The sequence below is a fragment of the Camelus dromedarius genome, chromosome 3, assembly GCF_036321535.1.
Source record: "Camelus dromedarius isolate mCamDro1 chromosome 3, mCamDro1.pat, whole genome shotgun sequence".
Taxonomy (NCBI): domain Eukaryota; kingdom Metazoa; phylum Chordata; class Mammalia; order Artiodactyla; family Camelidae; genus Camelus; species Camelus dromedarius.
The window spans coordinates 96,307,902-96,324,085 of NC_087438.1; the positions used below are offsets into that span (position 1 = coordinate 96,307,902).

The 16,184-nt window shown below is 34.2% G+C and overlaps 1 protein-coding gene across 15 annotated transcripts in view; it reads right to left on the reverse strand.

Annotated features, from left to right (window-relative positions):
- Nucleotides 1-16,184, reverse strand: part of FAM13B (family with sequence similarity 13 member B) — a 100,864-nt gene that overhangs the window by 75,113 nt on the left and 9,567 nt on the right. For 14 of the 15 annotated variants that reach the window (XR_010380369.1, XR_010380370.1, XM_010981891.3 and 11 more), the window contains exons 2-4: nt 7,326-7,492; nt 5,909-6,100; nt 5,265-5,477 (exon numbers count right to left, since the gene is read on the reverse strand). Coding sequence is in view for 13 of the 15 variants with exons in the window: in XM_010981891.3 (XP_010980193.1) it covers nt 5,265-5,477; nt 5,909-6,065 (370 nt within the window). In the remaining 2 variants the exon portion in view is untranslated. The remainder of the gene's footprint in view (nt 1-5,264; nt 5,478-5,908; nt 6,101-7,325; nt 7,493-16,184) is intronic. The other variant, XM_064484309.1, reaches the window with a different exon arrangement.

The following is a 16,184-nucleotide window of genomic DNA, read 5'->3' on the forward strand; positions in this document are numbered from 1 at the left end:
TGTTGGTTTCTGTGTCCAAGTGAATTTTCAGGTACCAGAAGCTAAGCCCTGTGTTTATGTCAGTGAGTTTTCATTAACAGAAACTAGGCCTGTATCAACCACACTGACTGGTGAGGGTCCCACTTAGGAGAAGTGATTTCACAGAGGTACCCTCAAAATGAAGTAATTTTTGCTTCAATAGTGAAAATCAATCCAATCATATTTCAGTCTGTATTTTTCTTTAGGTTCCTAAAATTAATTGAAAAATTAATTTTTGTTAAAAATATTATTGGTAAAAAGTTATGATCATGATATTGGCCATCTCTGCAAAATAACACAGGTCTAAGAAGAAAAGGAAAAAGTTACACAGGAAAGGCTACAGTCACATGAGTTTGACCTAAAATATAAAAAGCAACTAGTAACAATTCTTCTGTATTTCATAATATTACCAACTGTCCAGGTACTTTGTTTTTATAACAGAATAGAACAATCCCTGGATTAACGTTTTTTAGACTACTGTGCCTATAATTAATGGAAATTTTTAACAATCTAAATTTAGCAGAAAAGGATCACTTAAGAAAAATCACATGTATCAACTCAAAAAATATATGCAAGCAACTAGTATTATCAATATGATGACTACAGCAGCACTGACAAATTCTACATAACGTCCTCTCTAGCTATGTAGCACTTATCTAATATACCCACATATTTATTTTGCTTATCATCAATTTCTCTTCTAACTCTCCTTTTAGGCTCTTTATAACTTTAGCTCAATGATGGCAGATTTTATACAGTTTTGTTCACCTCTGCATTCCCAGAATCTAGAACAGTACCAAGCATAAAGCCGGGTTTCAATAAAAATGAGTTGAAGAGCTGAATAAATACACAGTAGCTGATGTTGGACTACTAAAACATTTGACTTGACTTGATGGGGTGGTAAGATTGTGGGCTAAACTATTTTTAGTTGATACTGTTTATGTTGCTCTATTTTTGTTAGTGAACATTTCTAGTACACAAAAATATTTACACCTTTCAGGCTGCTTCTGAAGTCTTCAATTAAGGCAGAAAAGCATTTCTCTGTGTGTGTGTTATGTGTGTGTAAATAAAACACACCTGCTTAAATTTTTTTTCCTTTTCAGCCTACTTCCTAGTTTATATTATAACCAGGAAAAACACATGTACCTATCAAAGAAGTTTTCCCTGACCCAGCAATTCTTTCAAGCATTGTAACATTTTTTATAAATATTACAAACTATCATGGCCTAAACCAATGGTTGATAACATTTAACAATGAACAGTTGTCATAACTTGGGGACAGGGGATACCAGTAGTATCTAGTAGGTAGAGGCCAAGGATCCTACTAAATATCTTAAAATTCAAGGACAGTGCCTATATTAAAAAATTATTCAAGTGATGCTGGGAAAACTGGACAGCTACCTGTAAAAGACTAAAATTAGAACATTCTCTAACATCACATATAAAAATAAACTCAAAATGGATTAAAGACTTAAATATAAGACCAGATACTATAAAACTAGAGGAAAACATAGGCAGAACACTCTTGGACATAAATCACAGCAATGTATTTTTTAAACCAGCTCCTGGAGTAATGGAAATAAAAGTAAAAATAAACAAATGGGATATAATTAAACATAAAAATTTCTGCACAGCTAAGGAAAGCATCAAGAAACAAAAAGAAAAACTACAGAATGGGAGAAAATATTTGCAAATGATGCTACCGACAAAGGACTGATTTCCAAAATACGCAAACAGCTCATACAGCTTAATATCAAAAAAAAAGCAACCCAATCAAAAAATGGGCAGAAGACCTAAATAGGTATCTCTCCAAAGACGACAGATAGATGGCCAAAAGGCACATGAAAAGATGCTCAACATCACTAATTGTTAAAGAAATGCAAATCAAAACTACAATGAGTTATCACCTCACACCAGACAGAATGGCCATCATTAAAAAGTTTACAAATGATAAATGGTGGAGAGGGTGTGGAGAATAAGGAATCTTCCTACACTGCTGGTGGGAATGTAAATTGGTACAGCCACTGTGGAGGACAGTATGGAGGTTCCTTAAAAAACTAAAAATAGACTTACCATATGATCCAGCAATCCCATTCCTAGGCATATACCCAGAGAAAAATATAATTCAAAAAGACACATGCACCCTGATGTTCACAGCAGCAGCACTATTTACAATAGCCAAGACAAGGAAACAACCCAATTGTCCATCAAACAGATAACTGGATAAAGAAGATGTGTCATATATATATACACATATATACAATGGAATACTCCTCAGGCATAAAAAAGAATAAAATAATGCCATCTGCAACAACCTGGATGGACCTGGAGATCATCATTCTAAGTGAAGTAAGCCAGAAAGAGAAAGAAAAATCCCCTATGATATCGCTTACAGGAATCTAAAAAAGAAGGACACAAATGAACTACTTATTATTTATAACCTAGAAAATTGATTTATTGAATATGTGTAAGCACATTTGACTGTCCTTTATGATTGGATTACTGCATTCTGTTGATTCTTATTTTGTGGTTGGCTTTATTTCTTTGATTATTATGTAAGTTTAAAAAGCTAAAGCTCTAACCTGTTCTTAGAAACAATGAACAGTACATATATGTAAATTTTAAGTTTCATCTCTCAATGAGTTGCTCTTCCTAGAATAAAGTTTGTTTACCAAAAAACAGTAAAAAATCCAAACAAAACAAAAACTATGATATAATTGCTGTAATTGAGAAATGGATAAAAATAGTTGGCTATAAGGATGATGAGCTATGAAAATTAGTATTATTATTAAAACACAAGTTAAAAAAAGGGAGAATTATCCAGCCCAAAATATCAGGAATGCCAAGACGGTGAAATCCTGCTGTATATAAAAGATCAACCACACCAGAAATGGCACTTTACAATATCCTGCTGTCACAGAAAACAAAAATCACTTTTTTAAAAAACACTAACTCAAATGCAACTGCAGAAATGCTCTCTTCATGATCTTAAAAGCAGTAATCTCATGTATTTGTGAATGTCAATTAAAATATTAACATAACAGTTATCTACAATAAATGGAGGGTGTAATCTTTGTCCAAAGACCTAGACAGCTTCCCAAAAGAATGATTAAAGAATGAACAAGTAAATTCTATAACAAATGCAAATATCACCTCAAGTACTGCCACATCTATCTGCATAGCTATTAAAGAAATGAGTGTATATGTGGGTGTGGGTGTTGCATACATACACATGCTAATGGTTATGTAAATGAGGAATGGAGGAGAAAGGTGGACTTCTCGTGACACCAAAGGACTTATGGGCCACAAGCATTTTTTCATGCCTTAAATTCCTTCACAAGTGAATGAGGATATAAAACTAATTAGTAAGATATATAGCGTAATTCCATAAATAACAAAGTGCATGACACTGTCATACTTTTAAATGAATACCAATCAAAATGACAATCCTACTGACAAAATAGCTTCTGATTGGTAGCATCAATGAGAAGCAGTGATTTATCATTAAATCTTACTCCACTTATTCATTCATAAATTTTCAATCAAAATTGAAATATTATCTGATTCCTGGAACTTTAAAGACCTGTCTACAATTCAGCTAATACAAGGGAAAATGGAACTCTAGCCCTATAAAAAAAGAATGTCTCAAAGGCATAAAAAGGGCTCAAAGAACTCTAACACATCAGTTCTATTACATATTTAATGATGCAAACTGCTTATGAGGTGACTCAAAGTAAACATGTTAAAAAATTCTACTTCTAAGAAATCTGAGATGGATACAGAAATTCAAAGCTAAAAAAACGTAGCACTTGTTGGGATTAAAAAATAAAGTTATACTTTGAAAAAAGGTGACACCGATGACACTTCATTCTGAAATCTGTTATTTGATCCAGGTGGCACAATAAAAGAACAAAACTCAATCAGGCTAACCCTTCCAGAATATAGCAAGTTCAAAGTGAGCCCCATCATCTAGCTGTACAGAGGAGAACACATGTAAGAGAGTCATAAGATATCCTTGTGTTGACCTTCATACATAAATAAGAGGCATCCACTAATTTAGGCCTATGTTTAAATTTAAGAAAAAGTAAGATGGATAAATACTCTCAAAATGAAATCCTACTTCTAACTATACACTGCTTAAGGATACAAACATAAAAGGTCCAAGTATGACAGCAATTAAGGAAGTAGTTATAATTTCTTAACATCACTGAATTTCTCTACAAGTCCCAATTCAAAAAATTAAAAACATTCCATAATACAAAAAAGCCAGAAAAACAATTTAAACATTCAAGAAATGTTTAATACAACTGACCCTTGAACAACACAGGGGTTGGGGCACCGACCCTCCACACCATTGAAAACCCTTTTAAAACTTTGCAGTCGGCCCTCCATATCTGTGGTTCCTGTGAATTCAACCAACTGCAGATCACGTAGAGAAGTACATATTCACTGAAAAGCATATGTATATAAGTGCACCCACACAGTTCAAACCTGTGTTGTTCAAGGGTCAATTGTATTACATGCTGACTTCATAAACTTTCCTATATAATGAAACATGTCACTGCATTATGGACATAAGAATGTCATTTAGCTCTAGGAACAGAAGCATTTCCTCAAATCTTGGTTCTTTTACCTTTCTGCCTACCTCTATCTATATTTTTCTTGTCCATTCCAGCTAAGTCCTACTTTTAGTCACCACTGAAAAACCAACCCAACAAAGACAAATCAATTTTTTTCTTCATTTGGCTTAGTGTCTGATGTCTAATATGGTATTTTAATTCCTTCAGGCTGGTGTCTAAGAACAAGCTTTAGGTATATTCCAAACTTAGAAATGAATCTATCTTCTAGCTTTTGCTAGGATGTTCTATCACACCAAGGATAAACATAGTAACATCACCACTCAGCAACACCACTGGCTATTATCAGACATTCTGCCACACATATATATTTTTTTCTTTCTTCTTTTCCCTCCTACTCCTTGTCTTGTCTCCTGCCTTTTCTCCTTCTTATCACCCTATACCTTAGGCTTACCAATCATAAAAAGTAAATAGCACTACAAGAATCTAAGAAATTGCCATTCCCTTAACTAGACAATACAACCCCAAAGAACATCTGTCCCCAAATGGGAACTTAAGAAATTAATCTCAGAATTACTATAATTACTGCTTACATGTCAAGATTTCTGAAAGGTAAGAACTTTGAAATTAATGTTAAATGACTGATTGATAAGATTCAGATTATGTTACCTTGAGAAAGCTGCATCAAGTGAATATGCAAACTGCCAGGGATAACAGGTTCAGGAAGTTCTTGAAGGAAAAACCTAAGAAGACTAATAGCTGAGGGAACATCTGCTTCCTTAACCAAATCCACCTCTTCTCCACTGTCGTATCTCTGCCGAAGCCACTCCACTGTCTCAGCATTTCCATTGACTTGAAAAAGTCCTTGTTGCTCCAGACCTCCTATATTAGTTCAAGGCAAAAGTTAAATAAGCTTCAACTTCAATACCTGGCCATAAATACTCATTCTCCAATCAACTTAATATTCATAGTTTTGGAAAGCCATTCTTGGCTCCCCTGATGGCTAAACATCTGCAAATAATACATCTAAAAACATACTCTCTCTATCCTGAAGGATATTCTGTTTTATCCAACCCCCTAGTATCCATTAAAAATATTCCTATCGCCCCCTCCCACTAAAACATGGTCTAAGCTGGGCATTTGTAAGTATATGACTTTAAGTAAAAGATACACTAAAATGTTAAAAAGAATTTCTATTGTTTTTCCTCACTGTATTTTGGACTCTGAATACTTAAAAAAAAATCCAAGGTCAAAAAGGGATAAGTTGTGTTTATTAAAACAAAGGCTAGCCCTCAAAGTAAGGAAATGTATACCATGTTCCTCAATATAGTCCACTACGTGGCGGACTATGAACGGAACCTCATTGTCTGGATGTCCTCCCTGCTGCAGCTCATCAAGTGGAATTCCAAATATTTTGTTAGCAAGAACGGAGTTGCAGTTACTCAAGGAAGGGGAGGAGCTCTTCCTCATATCTTTTTTGCAGCCAGAAATCAAAGCTGTCTTTTCTGCCAAATGAAAGGAAAAAAAAAAAAAAACTATAATGATTAACAGGTGGCAATATGACTAAATACATTAAAGAAAAAGGCTTTACACCTGAATGTGTTCTCATCTATTAAATATGTTCAGTTATCAGGCCCATAGTGTGCTCTAAAACTAAAGTGCAATACAATCATCTAAGCATTTTCTCCACCAAGTAAAGTTAGTTCTGAATGCTTCTTTCAGTGTCTGCACATTTATCAAACAATGGCAAAACTGACTGTTAAACTTAGCAGAGGACATTAATGTCCCAAAGACAAATTGAGGGGCAAATTTTGCTCCAGTGAGATCTTTACTGACCAAACTTATTAATGACACAAGTAAAAAGCCAAACTTAACCATTTCTGGACTCTGCTATATGAAGCTCATCTCACCCTTCAATTCATAAGCACTCATCCAAGAGTCATTTTTTATAAAATGATAGGCTAATAAGAACATTAACCATTTCTTATTTCTACATGACAGAGCACCTTAATATGTTTTTATAAACAAAGGAAAATTTTCAGTTCTAGGCATCAACTTTTAGTGAAAATGTTCTTTGATCAATCCTGCTGTTTCATAATTATTTAAAAGAAAACTTCCACAGACAGTCTAGTTGAGAAGAAATACATTATTTGTCTGAACTTTGTAGGAATTATAGTCAGTAAAGAAGCAGTGGGAGAAAATAGTGTTTCCAATTTCTGAAGCATCAGAGAACAAGTAATTCCAAGGAAAATTCCATTTTCTAAAATTATCCTTTATTATTTTACAGGGGGAAAGAAGTATTTTTAAAAGGAAAGAAAAACTTTCTCAAAAGTTGATAATGAACAAAAATTATATCAACTGGGCTTTTTTCATTACCCCAGAGAAATAATCCCTTTCACACTACAAGAGAAAGATAACACAGCAAAAAAAAAAAAAAAAAAAAAAATTCAATATTCTAAAGTTGGCACAAATAAGGCCCATATGTATAATAGATGTACCCCCTGGGAAACAAATCTACCCAACTTACGGAAATATTAGAAATTAACTTAGAGGCAGCAAAATGCCAGATTTAAATAGTTTAGACAAGCAAAATCCATTCCTTAGCACATCTGATGCCAGCTAATAACTACAAAACCTCAAGTTAATAATCCAACAGCAGCAACAGGAGATAAACTCTGAAATCTCTATGGATGTATACAGCAAGGGACAGTTATCATTGGGAAAACTTACCTTTGAGTACTTAAACACCTAAGTTTAAAAAATGGCTTCTGCACCAGCTACCCTCACTGAGCAAGCATTCTTTTGTCATTTATGGCTGTTTGAGATTATGGCAGAAGATCAGCCTGTAGTTCCTCATTGAAGAAACGCAGAACTCGATCAGTACTTCAGCAGTTAACCTAGAAGAAAAAAACAATTCTTTAAATTTCCCACAACATCTTTAACTGAGAAGAGACTAGAATAAGCAGTGAAGCCCATTTAGGAAAGTACATATACTGAAAAGCATTCTTCTGCCTAAAAATCTGTGCGTGATCTAGTTAGAGGCAAAAATCTTACACAAGGTCTCAAATTATGATGGCTAACTTGGTTAAGATTCTTTCTACTAAAAATAAACAAAGCAATTGCACAGAAGAATCTTTGACAGTACACATCTTCAGGGGTTACACCATTCTAATCCATTTTTCCTGAATGGATCCTTCCTCTGTGCACACGCACGTGTGAGCACACACACACACACCCCCCATTCCATCCTCATATACTCAGAACTAAACATGGAAGCACTTTTAGATCAGCATGGAAGACATGAGTTTAAGCTTGGAACTACACTTTATTCTTTTACATTTTATTCTATTTTTTATTCTTGAAACTGTACTTTTTTCTTTGAATACAACAAATACTGTTAGCAAGCACATAGCTGTCTGAGCTTTCTAATTTGGAGAGGCAACAGCACATGTTGGAAAAGAGCAGTTAACAGAACTAGAAAGGTACATATCCAAATATCAACTCCATCATTCTGCAGATGTGACCCTGAACAACCTTCATGTCTCTAAACCTAGGTTTCCTTATATAAAATAGTATTAATACCTATACATCTGCTAATGTTTCACTAAGAGAAAACACGCATTATTAGAAAGAGAATCAGTTTCCCTTCTTTTCTTTGCGTAATGTTAAAAGACCAGCAAAATAAGACTGGGAAGAGACAGGAGAGCAGGGGAAACCTGTTTGGCAAGGTGTTTAATATTTGGTCACATCATCATTCTACTACTTCTAATAATCTATTAAAATCTTTTAATAAGTTCAATAAACTGCAGGACTCTGCTCAAGAGGGTTCCGGTAAGCAGAAGAGTATTATCATTCAGTGGGGTTTTTAAAAACTTCTTAATAGTAATATACACCTCCAGGAGGAACATTAAAAACCGAAGGAAGGAAAACCACATTCCCACAACAAATCTTAAGGAGATGATTACTTCCAAAACATCCTGAAATGCCTGCTAAAACATGTAGTCTATTCATCTGAAAAACAACTTCAAAGTCATATAAGATCCTTTAGAGAGGTTAACTCCAGGGATAAGATGTTTAATGAACCTACATTAAAAGTCAGGTTGATACCCTGGTGACATAAAGGAGAAGGAGATCTGCTTGATGTATAATAAATGAAGACTTACTAGAAAAGTATGTCAGAAGCAAGTTCTATACATCACTAAAATGGCTATTCAGTGTTTAGTGTACTTGTTAGTGAAACAAGGAAGCAGTTATCTCGTCCTGTGTTCTCTACTACTCCCAACCACTAACTAGACAATCTGAAAAGCACATCTTTCCTAAGGCAACGCCGGGTAGGAATCCATGAATTCATCAGTACAAACTCATCCTTACTACTAGAAAAACAAAAGGATGTATCTTTCAGGTGATGTGTCTTTCTCCTGAAAAGGGGCATCAATGACGATGATGAAAACAGCAGCAGTTAAAACTTAATAAGCAATTATTATGTCCCAGATATTTCTATGCACTTCACATGTATTGATAGGGTATTATTATTTTAACATTTATTTTTATGAGACATTGCATAGAGGCTCACCAATTTACCCACAGTCCATTAAGCCAATAAGGGTCAGAAACAGTATTTGAATCCAGAGAGTGTAACTCCTGAAGTCCTTGCTCTTTGTCATTATACTGTACCATCACTCTACATAAATTCTGACAATTTAAAGTACCACAGAATCTCACATTTTATCACTAAACTGACCATGGAGACTTATATTTTAGGAGGTCATTTATTCATAGCTTGCTAAAAGGTACTAAACGTGCCCTCACCAAGCCCTAGCAGCCAACGATTATTCACTTGAGACACTGTTAAAGGCATTCAGACTAGAGAGCGGCCCTAAAAAAACATTTCCACAAAACGCAAAGTTGTTTTTGTCATTTAGTCCTGTTTCTTGCCCCTCTTCAGAGCTTAAATTACATAAACATTCTCTTTATGTGTGTAGTAGGTTTGAATAGTGTCCCCCCAAAACCCATGTCCACCTAAAACCTCAGAATGTGACCTTATTTGGAAACAGGTAATTTGCATATGTAATTAGTTAAGGATCTCTAGATGAAATCACCTTGATTTAGAGGAGTCCTTAACCCAATGATTGGTGTCCTCTGAAGAGGGGGACAGGACACACTGAGATGCACAAAGAAGAAGAAAGTCATGTGAAGACAGAGGCAGAAACTGGAGTTACGATGTCACAAGACAAGAAATGCCAGGAGCCACCAAGATGGAAAACACAAGAATTCTCCTCTAGAACCTTCAGAGGTGACATCACCCTGCCCACATCTTGACTTTAGACTTCTGGCCTCTTGACCTGTGACTTGTCTCTTGTTCTAGAGTCACCCCATTTGGTATAATTTGTCATGGAAGCCCTGGAAAACTAACACAACATCTGAACTCCTATATCCAATTTTTAAAGAAAAGACAAATGGAAAAGAAAATAGCAGCAGGTACCACTGAAAAATGTCCCAGAGATCTGATGATATGTCTTAACAGATAGAATGAAAAAAACGCCAAGAAAACAGTTAATAAATAAGACTTGACCCAAAAGAATACAATGTTTAGACCCTAAAAAAAAAAAAAAAAGAATGAAAGAATTTCTAAAAGCACAATTCTATTACAAATCAAAACAACAAAGTCATTTAAAATACAAATGACACTGGCCTACCATGGTGGTATTTACAACAAATAAAAAATCATCAAGAATTTTTTATCACATACTTTACCATGAGACAAGAGTAATAAAAAATAATGGAATTAAACACCAATTAAGCTGGGTAATAGGTATATTCAGGAAGGTGTACCTTTACATACTAGCTATCAACCTGAGTTCTGCTAAAGCTCAAAATACTTTTTTTTCCAGCTGTTAACTTAAAAAAATTTTTTTATTGAAGTATAGTCAGTTTACAATGTTGTGTCAATTTCTAGTGTACAACACAATGCTTCAGTCTCAAAATACTTTTGCACTCCATTCATATACATATGGTTACATATACATATATGATAGTAACAAGCATACCTTTCTTAATAGCAAAGAATCTTTAACTTTTAGACAGCTAATAAAATTAGTAGTGAGGGTTTTTTTTTAAGGGTAGAACACCAATATCAATACTATGGATAATATCAGGATAGCATTAACTGAGATACTGCAGTACGCCAGGAACTATTTTAGGGGCGTTAAATGTATTAATTCATTTAATCCTTACAACAATCCTATGGAAGTAGATACCTTCATTATATCCATTTCACTGATGAGAAAATTAAAAAGCACTGAGAACTTTTAGGGGTGATGGATATGTTCTCTGTCATGATTGTGGTAGTGGTGATTACATGCTTAAAACACTTGCCAAAACTTATTAAACTGGACATCTTAAATTGGTGAATGTGATTGTATATAAATTATACTTCAATAAAGCTAAAAAAAATTAAAATAAAAAATCATACAAATAAAGGCGTAACATCATTTTAATAGATTAACTATTGAATATTAAGTCATTTTATTATAAAGTAAACTTTTCAATCCAAAAAAGGAAAATAAAAAATTTCTTTTAACCATATCTCACACAAACCAATCCTGTTTGGCTTTTCTATGCTATCTATCACATCCAGAAATTACTACATTTTCCAGACAGCATAACTTAAAAAAAAAAAAAAAACAGAATAAAGCACTGGAAGACATGAATTTTAGACACCAGATGAAACTCTTTTCAAAGCAAATAATTTTACAAAATACTGTAATGGTTTAAGAGTAGGTCTGCAATATACCAATAAACTTTCATCATTTTACAAGTAAAACAAACTATGGTCAGAGTAGCCTCTACCAAAATAAATTCTCATTTTCATGTGAAATATTCTACCCTCAAACTGAATAGGAAACAGAAAAGCCAATTTTGCCCAAAATTCTTCTGACAAAATACGGATACAATTCACATAGAAAAGTTTATTTATTTATTTATTTTTGGTAAGAGGAAGGAAATTAGGTTTGTTTGTTTATTGTAATGGAGGTACTGGGGATTGACCCCAGGACCTGTTGCATGCTAAGCACGCACTCTACCACTGTGCTATACCCTCCCCCAACACACAGAAAAGTTTAAAAGAGCTATCTCAATAATCTTCAATAATTGCTAAAGCCAAAAAAAAAAAAAAAAAAAAAGCCCTATCATTAGTATAAAAAGGGAAAAAGCCAAGAGGGAGTCAGGTTTCAATACAGATGGTAAACTTTGAGAACAGATTTAAGTTTGTAGATGGTTGCTGTGTCTAAGTCAATGAACCAAAGCTTAAGGAAAATAAATCTACCTCTCCTCCATACATTGAGCTTTTCATTAGTGAGCTCTAAGCAATTTACTGAAGCAAAGGAAAAGGTACTTATTTCATTCTAACTGAAGGAGGATGACACTACAAAAGTTGCCACTATGCTAAATCAGTAGTTTCCTCCTGACAAGGTATTAATCTGTCTGAATCCTTAACAGTACCAAGCAAACAAAAAGGCTAAACAAACCCTCAACACACATAAACATTCTGTCAAATGTTCACAGATGCTACTTCAATCAGGAAAATACCAAATCATTTAAATCTATTATTAAATTCATACTGACTTTGCCCTTAAGTAATTTATCAAAGTATATACAACGAAAGAGAATTCTGGACTAGAAAGGTTTTAAATTAAAGAGAGCTCAATACTCAAAAGTTTAGGAACTTCTTTGCCTGGGAAAAAAAAAAAAGAGTCAAAAAAAACACTATAAAGTATTTACTGAAACAATTATTACCCCTATGTCTGAGGATTTGTTCATCTGTGTGCACTTTTAACATATTTCTTGAGGGAAACAATCCTCCTCCATGATGACTCCATAAAACTACAATGAGCAATGAAATCAAATACATTTTATTTTTATATATTTTTATTGAGTTATAGTCATTTTACAATGTTGTGTCATCAAATACATTTTATGTAAAACCACACTGGCCAAATTATGGTACTAGATATAACACATATATTCTACAGACTGCAGCCCACTAAATGTAAAACATTTCACCTTGAGACAGCTCATTTATCTCTCTTTTATTCAAAGTATTCAGGCAAAAACTGGTTGCCCCTAGAGATAATCTATTGGTAAATACCCTGGCCAATTTTGAGAAATTCTCAAAAGAGTTTCATGGCCACAATTATTTTATAACCTCCACGATTTCAAGATTTCAAATCAAAAGTAAGAAAGCCAGAAGGTGATAAAAACCCTTCTAAGACCCCTCATCTTTTCTCCTCACTGATATCTTCAATGCTAAAATCTAACTTGAATTCCTCTGCACAAAATTCCTGCTTTTCAATGTCTACAGCTTTGGGCTCCAAATTTCTTGATCAGGAAAAAAATTATGAGTACATCCCTCATATATGTATATGTACTTCTAAAGTAGAAGAGTGATTAACATACTAGAATATTATACATATAATAAACAAACACAAAAAATATTAAAAAGTAAACAAACATAAATTTTACTACTACTACTACTACTACTACTACTACTACTACTACTACCACCACCACCACTACTACTACTACTACTACTACACACACATTTTAATAGGTTGTCCTACCCATCCAAAGTGCCAGCACCTACCTCACTTTTGAGATCAGTACCAGTGACCTAGAGCACCAGTTCTGCAACTTCATCTGGGGACAGGGAGGGGTTTGTTCAATATACAGATATTCAATATACAGCCACAACCCCAATCTAGCATTCATGAGAGCCTGGCCTGGACCTCTGAATGTTTAAAAATCTCTTCAGGTGATTATAAATATATATGAAGTTTTAAAAACCTCTGACATACAGGACAAACTGTAAACTCTAATGTACAGCCTACAGGTACTTCATCTACCAGTAAAATCTCCTTTCCTGCCACTCCACCTCACTTTACTCTCCGACAAAACTTAACTACTTGAAATTCACAGTCCACACCTCCCAAGCTGTGCACGTTGTTTTCTGTGCTTGGAGCCCTAACTCAACACCATGACCAACCCCATCTTGTTCACTAAACTTCCACCAAGCATCAAGTCTCAACTCAAAGTTCCTCTGTCAAACTTTCTCTGACTTCCTGAGGCAAACAGTTTCCCTCTTTTACTCAAGTATCTCTTACCTTTTTTACAATCATCCCATAGAATTTAAAAATATGTCTGTCTCTCAAAAAAGAGGATCCTTGTAGGCAGGGACCCTGCCATTTCATTTTTGTAACACCAAAGGCCTTGTAAAATCCCAAACACATAATTTAAGTTTTAAAATACATGTTGAATAAAGACACAAAGAAGAAGCAAGTACTATTGGCTATTCAAAGTTAAGAAGATAAACAAGGGGACATCTCCTTAAGTGATTAAAAACTAAATAAAACATCAAAAATGGCTGCCATATCTACTTCTAACAATAACCAAAGATAATTCAAATCAATGAGGGAAAGCATTTTACAGTAACTTTAAATGGAATACAATCTATAAAAATAAATTGAATCACTATGTTGTACATCTGAAACTAATAATATTGTAAATCAACTATAATTTTTTAAGAAAGAAGGGAAAGCAACTATCATTTATGGAATATCTGTAAGTACTTCACAAGTTATTTCTCATACCTAGAAGAATGCTGTGAATTAGGCACTATTCCCCTTTTATACATGTACTGTGAGCCATAAGTCACTCAGCTAAACTTCAGAATTTATAAACCGTGATGCTAGAATGTGTTACTGGATCTAACTGCAAATATTTCTAATGAAAGCAATTTATGTCTTAAGAAACAAGAACATTAAAATGAGCAATATTTCAAGGACAAAAAGACTTAGTCTCACATTTACTTGGAAATCAGTCACAATTCTGATTCAAAAAGCCAAGGAAACCAAGAGGTACCCGGAGTTAGTCTCCAAATAGATGAAGAAACTTCCCCAAAGGATGATCTTTTGAGATGTCTGTCAGTAGTCAGATCTAGAGTTCTACAGGGTTCACATATCAATGCATGAAAAACAGTTAAGAGTAAGTGGTAGAGGGATGTTTAATCCCACTCACGTAGGGGAGAGAGTACAGCTTAGTGGTAAAGTAAGTGCTTAGCATGAATGAGGTCCAGGGTTTAATCCCCAATACCGTCATCAAAATAAATAAATAAATAAATCTAATTACCCACCCCCTCCCAAAAAAAAAGGGGGGGGAACCCTCTAAAATTCTACTCATGAAAGTACGAGAAAATGTGACACTTTAAATGCTGTCACCTGAGAAAGGGGTAGGCCTGTAATGTTCTAGAACAAGCTCCCAACAAGTTCCTTTCCCCTACATGCACTCCAATGTCACCAGTCACTACTTTAGCATGATTTTCTATTAAATCAAAGTGAGTATGTATTAAATTAGCTCTTCCCACTGTGTATCAATACAATGCCTGACCCCTTTAAAAAAAGAAAACACGAGCTCTACAATTTAGAAAGTGTCATAAAATATCTGAGAAAGCATAAATGCATAATAGAGAACAAATATTCTAGTCAATTATATGCATGCATATAATCTCAATTTTGACAAATGCCAACTCTTCAAGACTTCTCTATTCTATAACCTTTCACCTCTTCTCCAGGGAAAACATGGACATCTAGGGCCTACTAAAGAGTAAGGTCTTAAGAAGACAGCTTATCATTTCTTGTTGCTCTTTAATACAGAACTACAACACACTTCATTTTTTTACGTAAGGGGCATTGGGGCTAATTCCACAACTTGTTCTAGCCAAATGGGTCCCTTGAGATCAGAATATATCTCTTTGTGCACAGAAAAAAAACAGAAGCTGGCACATGAACAAAAAAGGTACTGACTATACTTATTTTTTGTATCTGACTTCTCCACTAGATTGTGAACTTTGAGAGCAAAATATGACTTCATCTTTGTTTCCTGGGTTCTGAACACTACACAACAGCAGAACTCCAATATCTGAAATGATGCTAACATTTCTAGTATATTTCCCAGTTCACTATCCAACTGAATCCTCATAATAATCTCCACTGTGAGATAAGCAAGGCAGATTATCATTCCCTTTCTCAGAAGAGAAACCAAAAAAAAAAAAAAAAAATTCAGAAAACTGAAGAAACTGGTTTAAAAGTCACTGAACTAGTGAGTAGGTCACTAAACTAGTAAGAAGAACTCACTAGAAGTCTGCTGCCTTTTAGGCTGATGCTCTTTCAGGCAATAATGACAACAGCCAACACTGAAAATATTATTTGAAATTTCATTAAAATGTATGAAGTGATACTTCATAAAGGTAATTCATAAAACACTTAAATATTCTGTACCTGCTAGTCAAAAATCATTATTCAAATACTAGAATACTCCTTAACAGAAAAAAATGTCTTTTGAAATTATTAGTTTCAAAAGAGATTCTCAACCAACCACAATATGGTCTGCTTTTCTTTTAAGAATACTCTCATCTTACCTGATCCTAAATTTGAGTTCATTCACCTTTCCAAATTTTTAATCCACTGTGATTATTTATTCAAAATTAAGGCCAAAATGTACCCCCACCCCCAACTTCCCCCCAAAATATTAAGCACC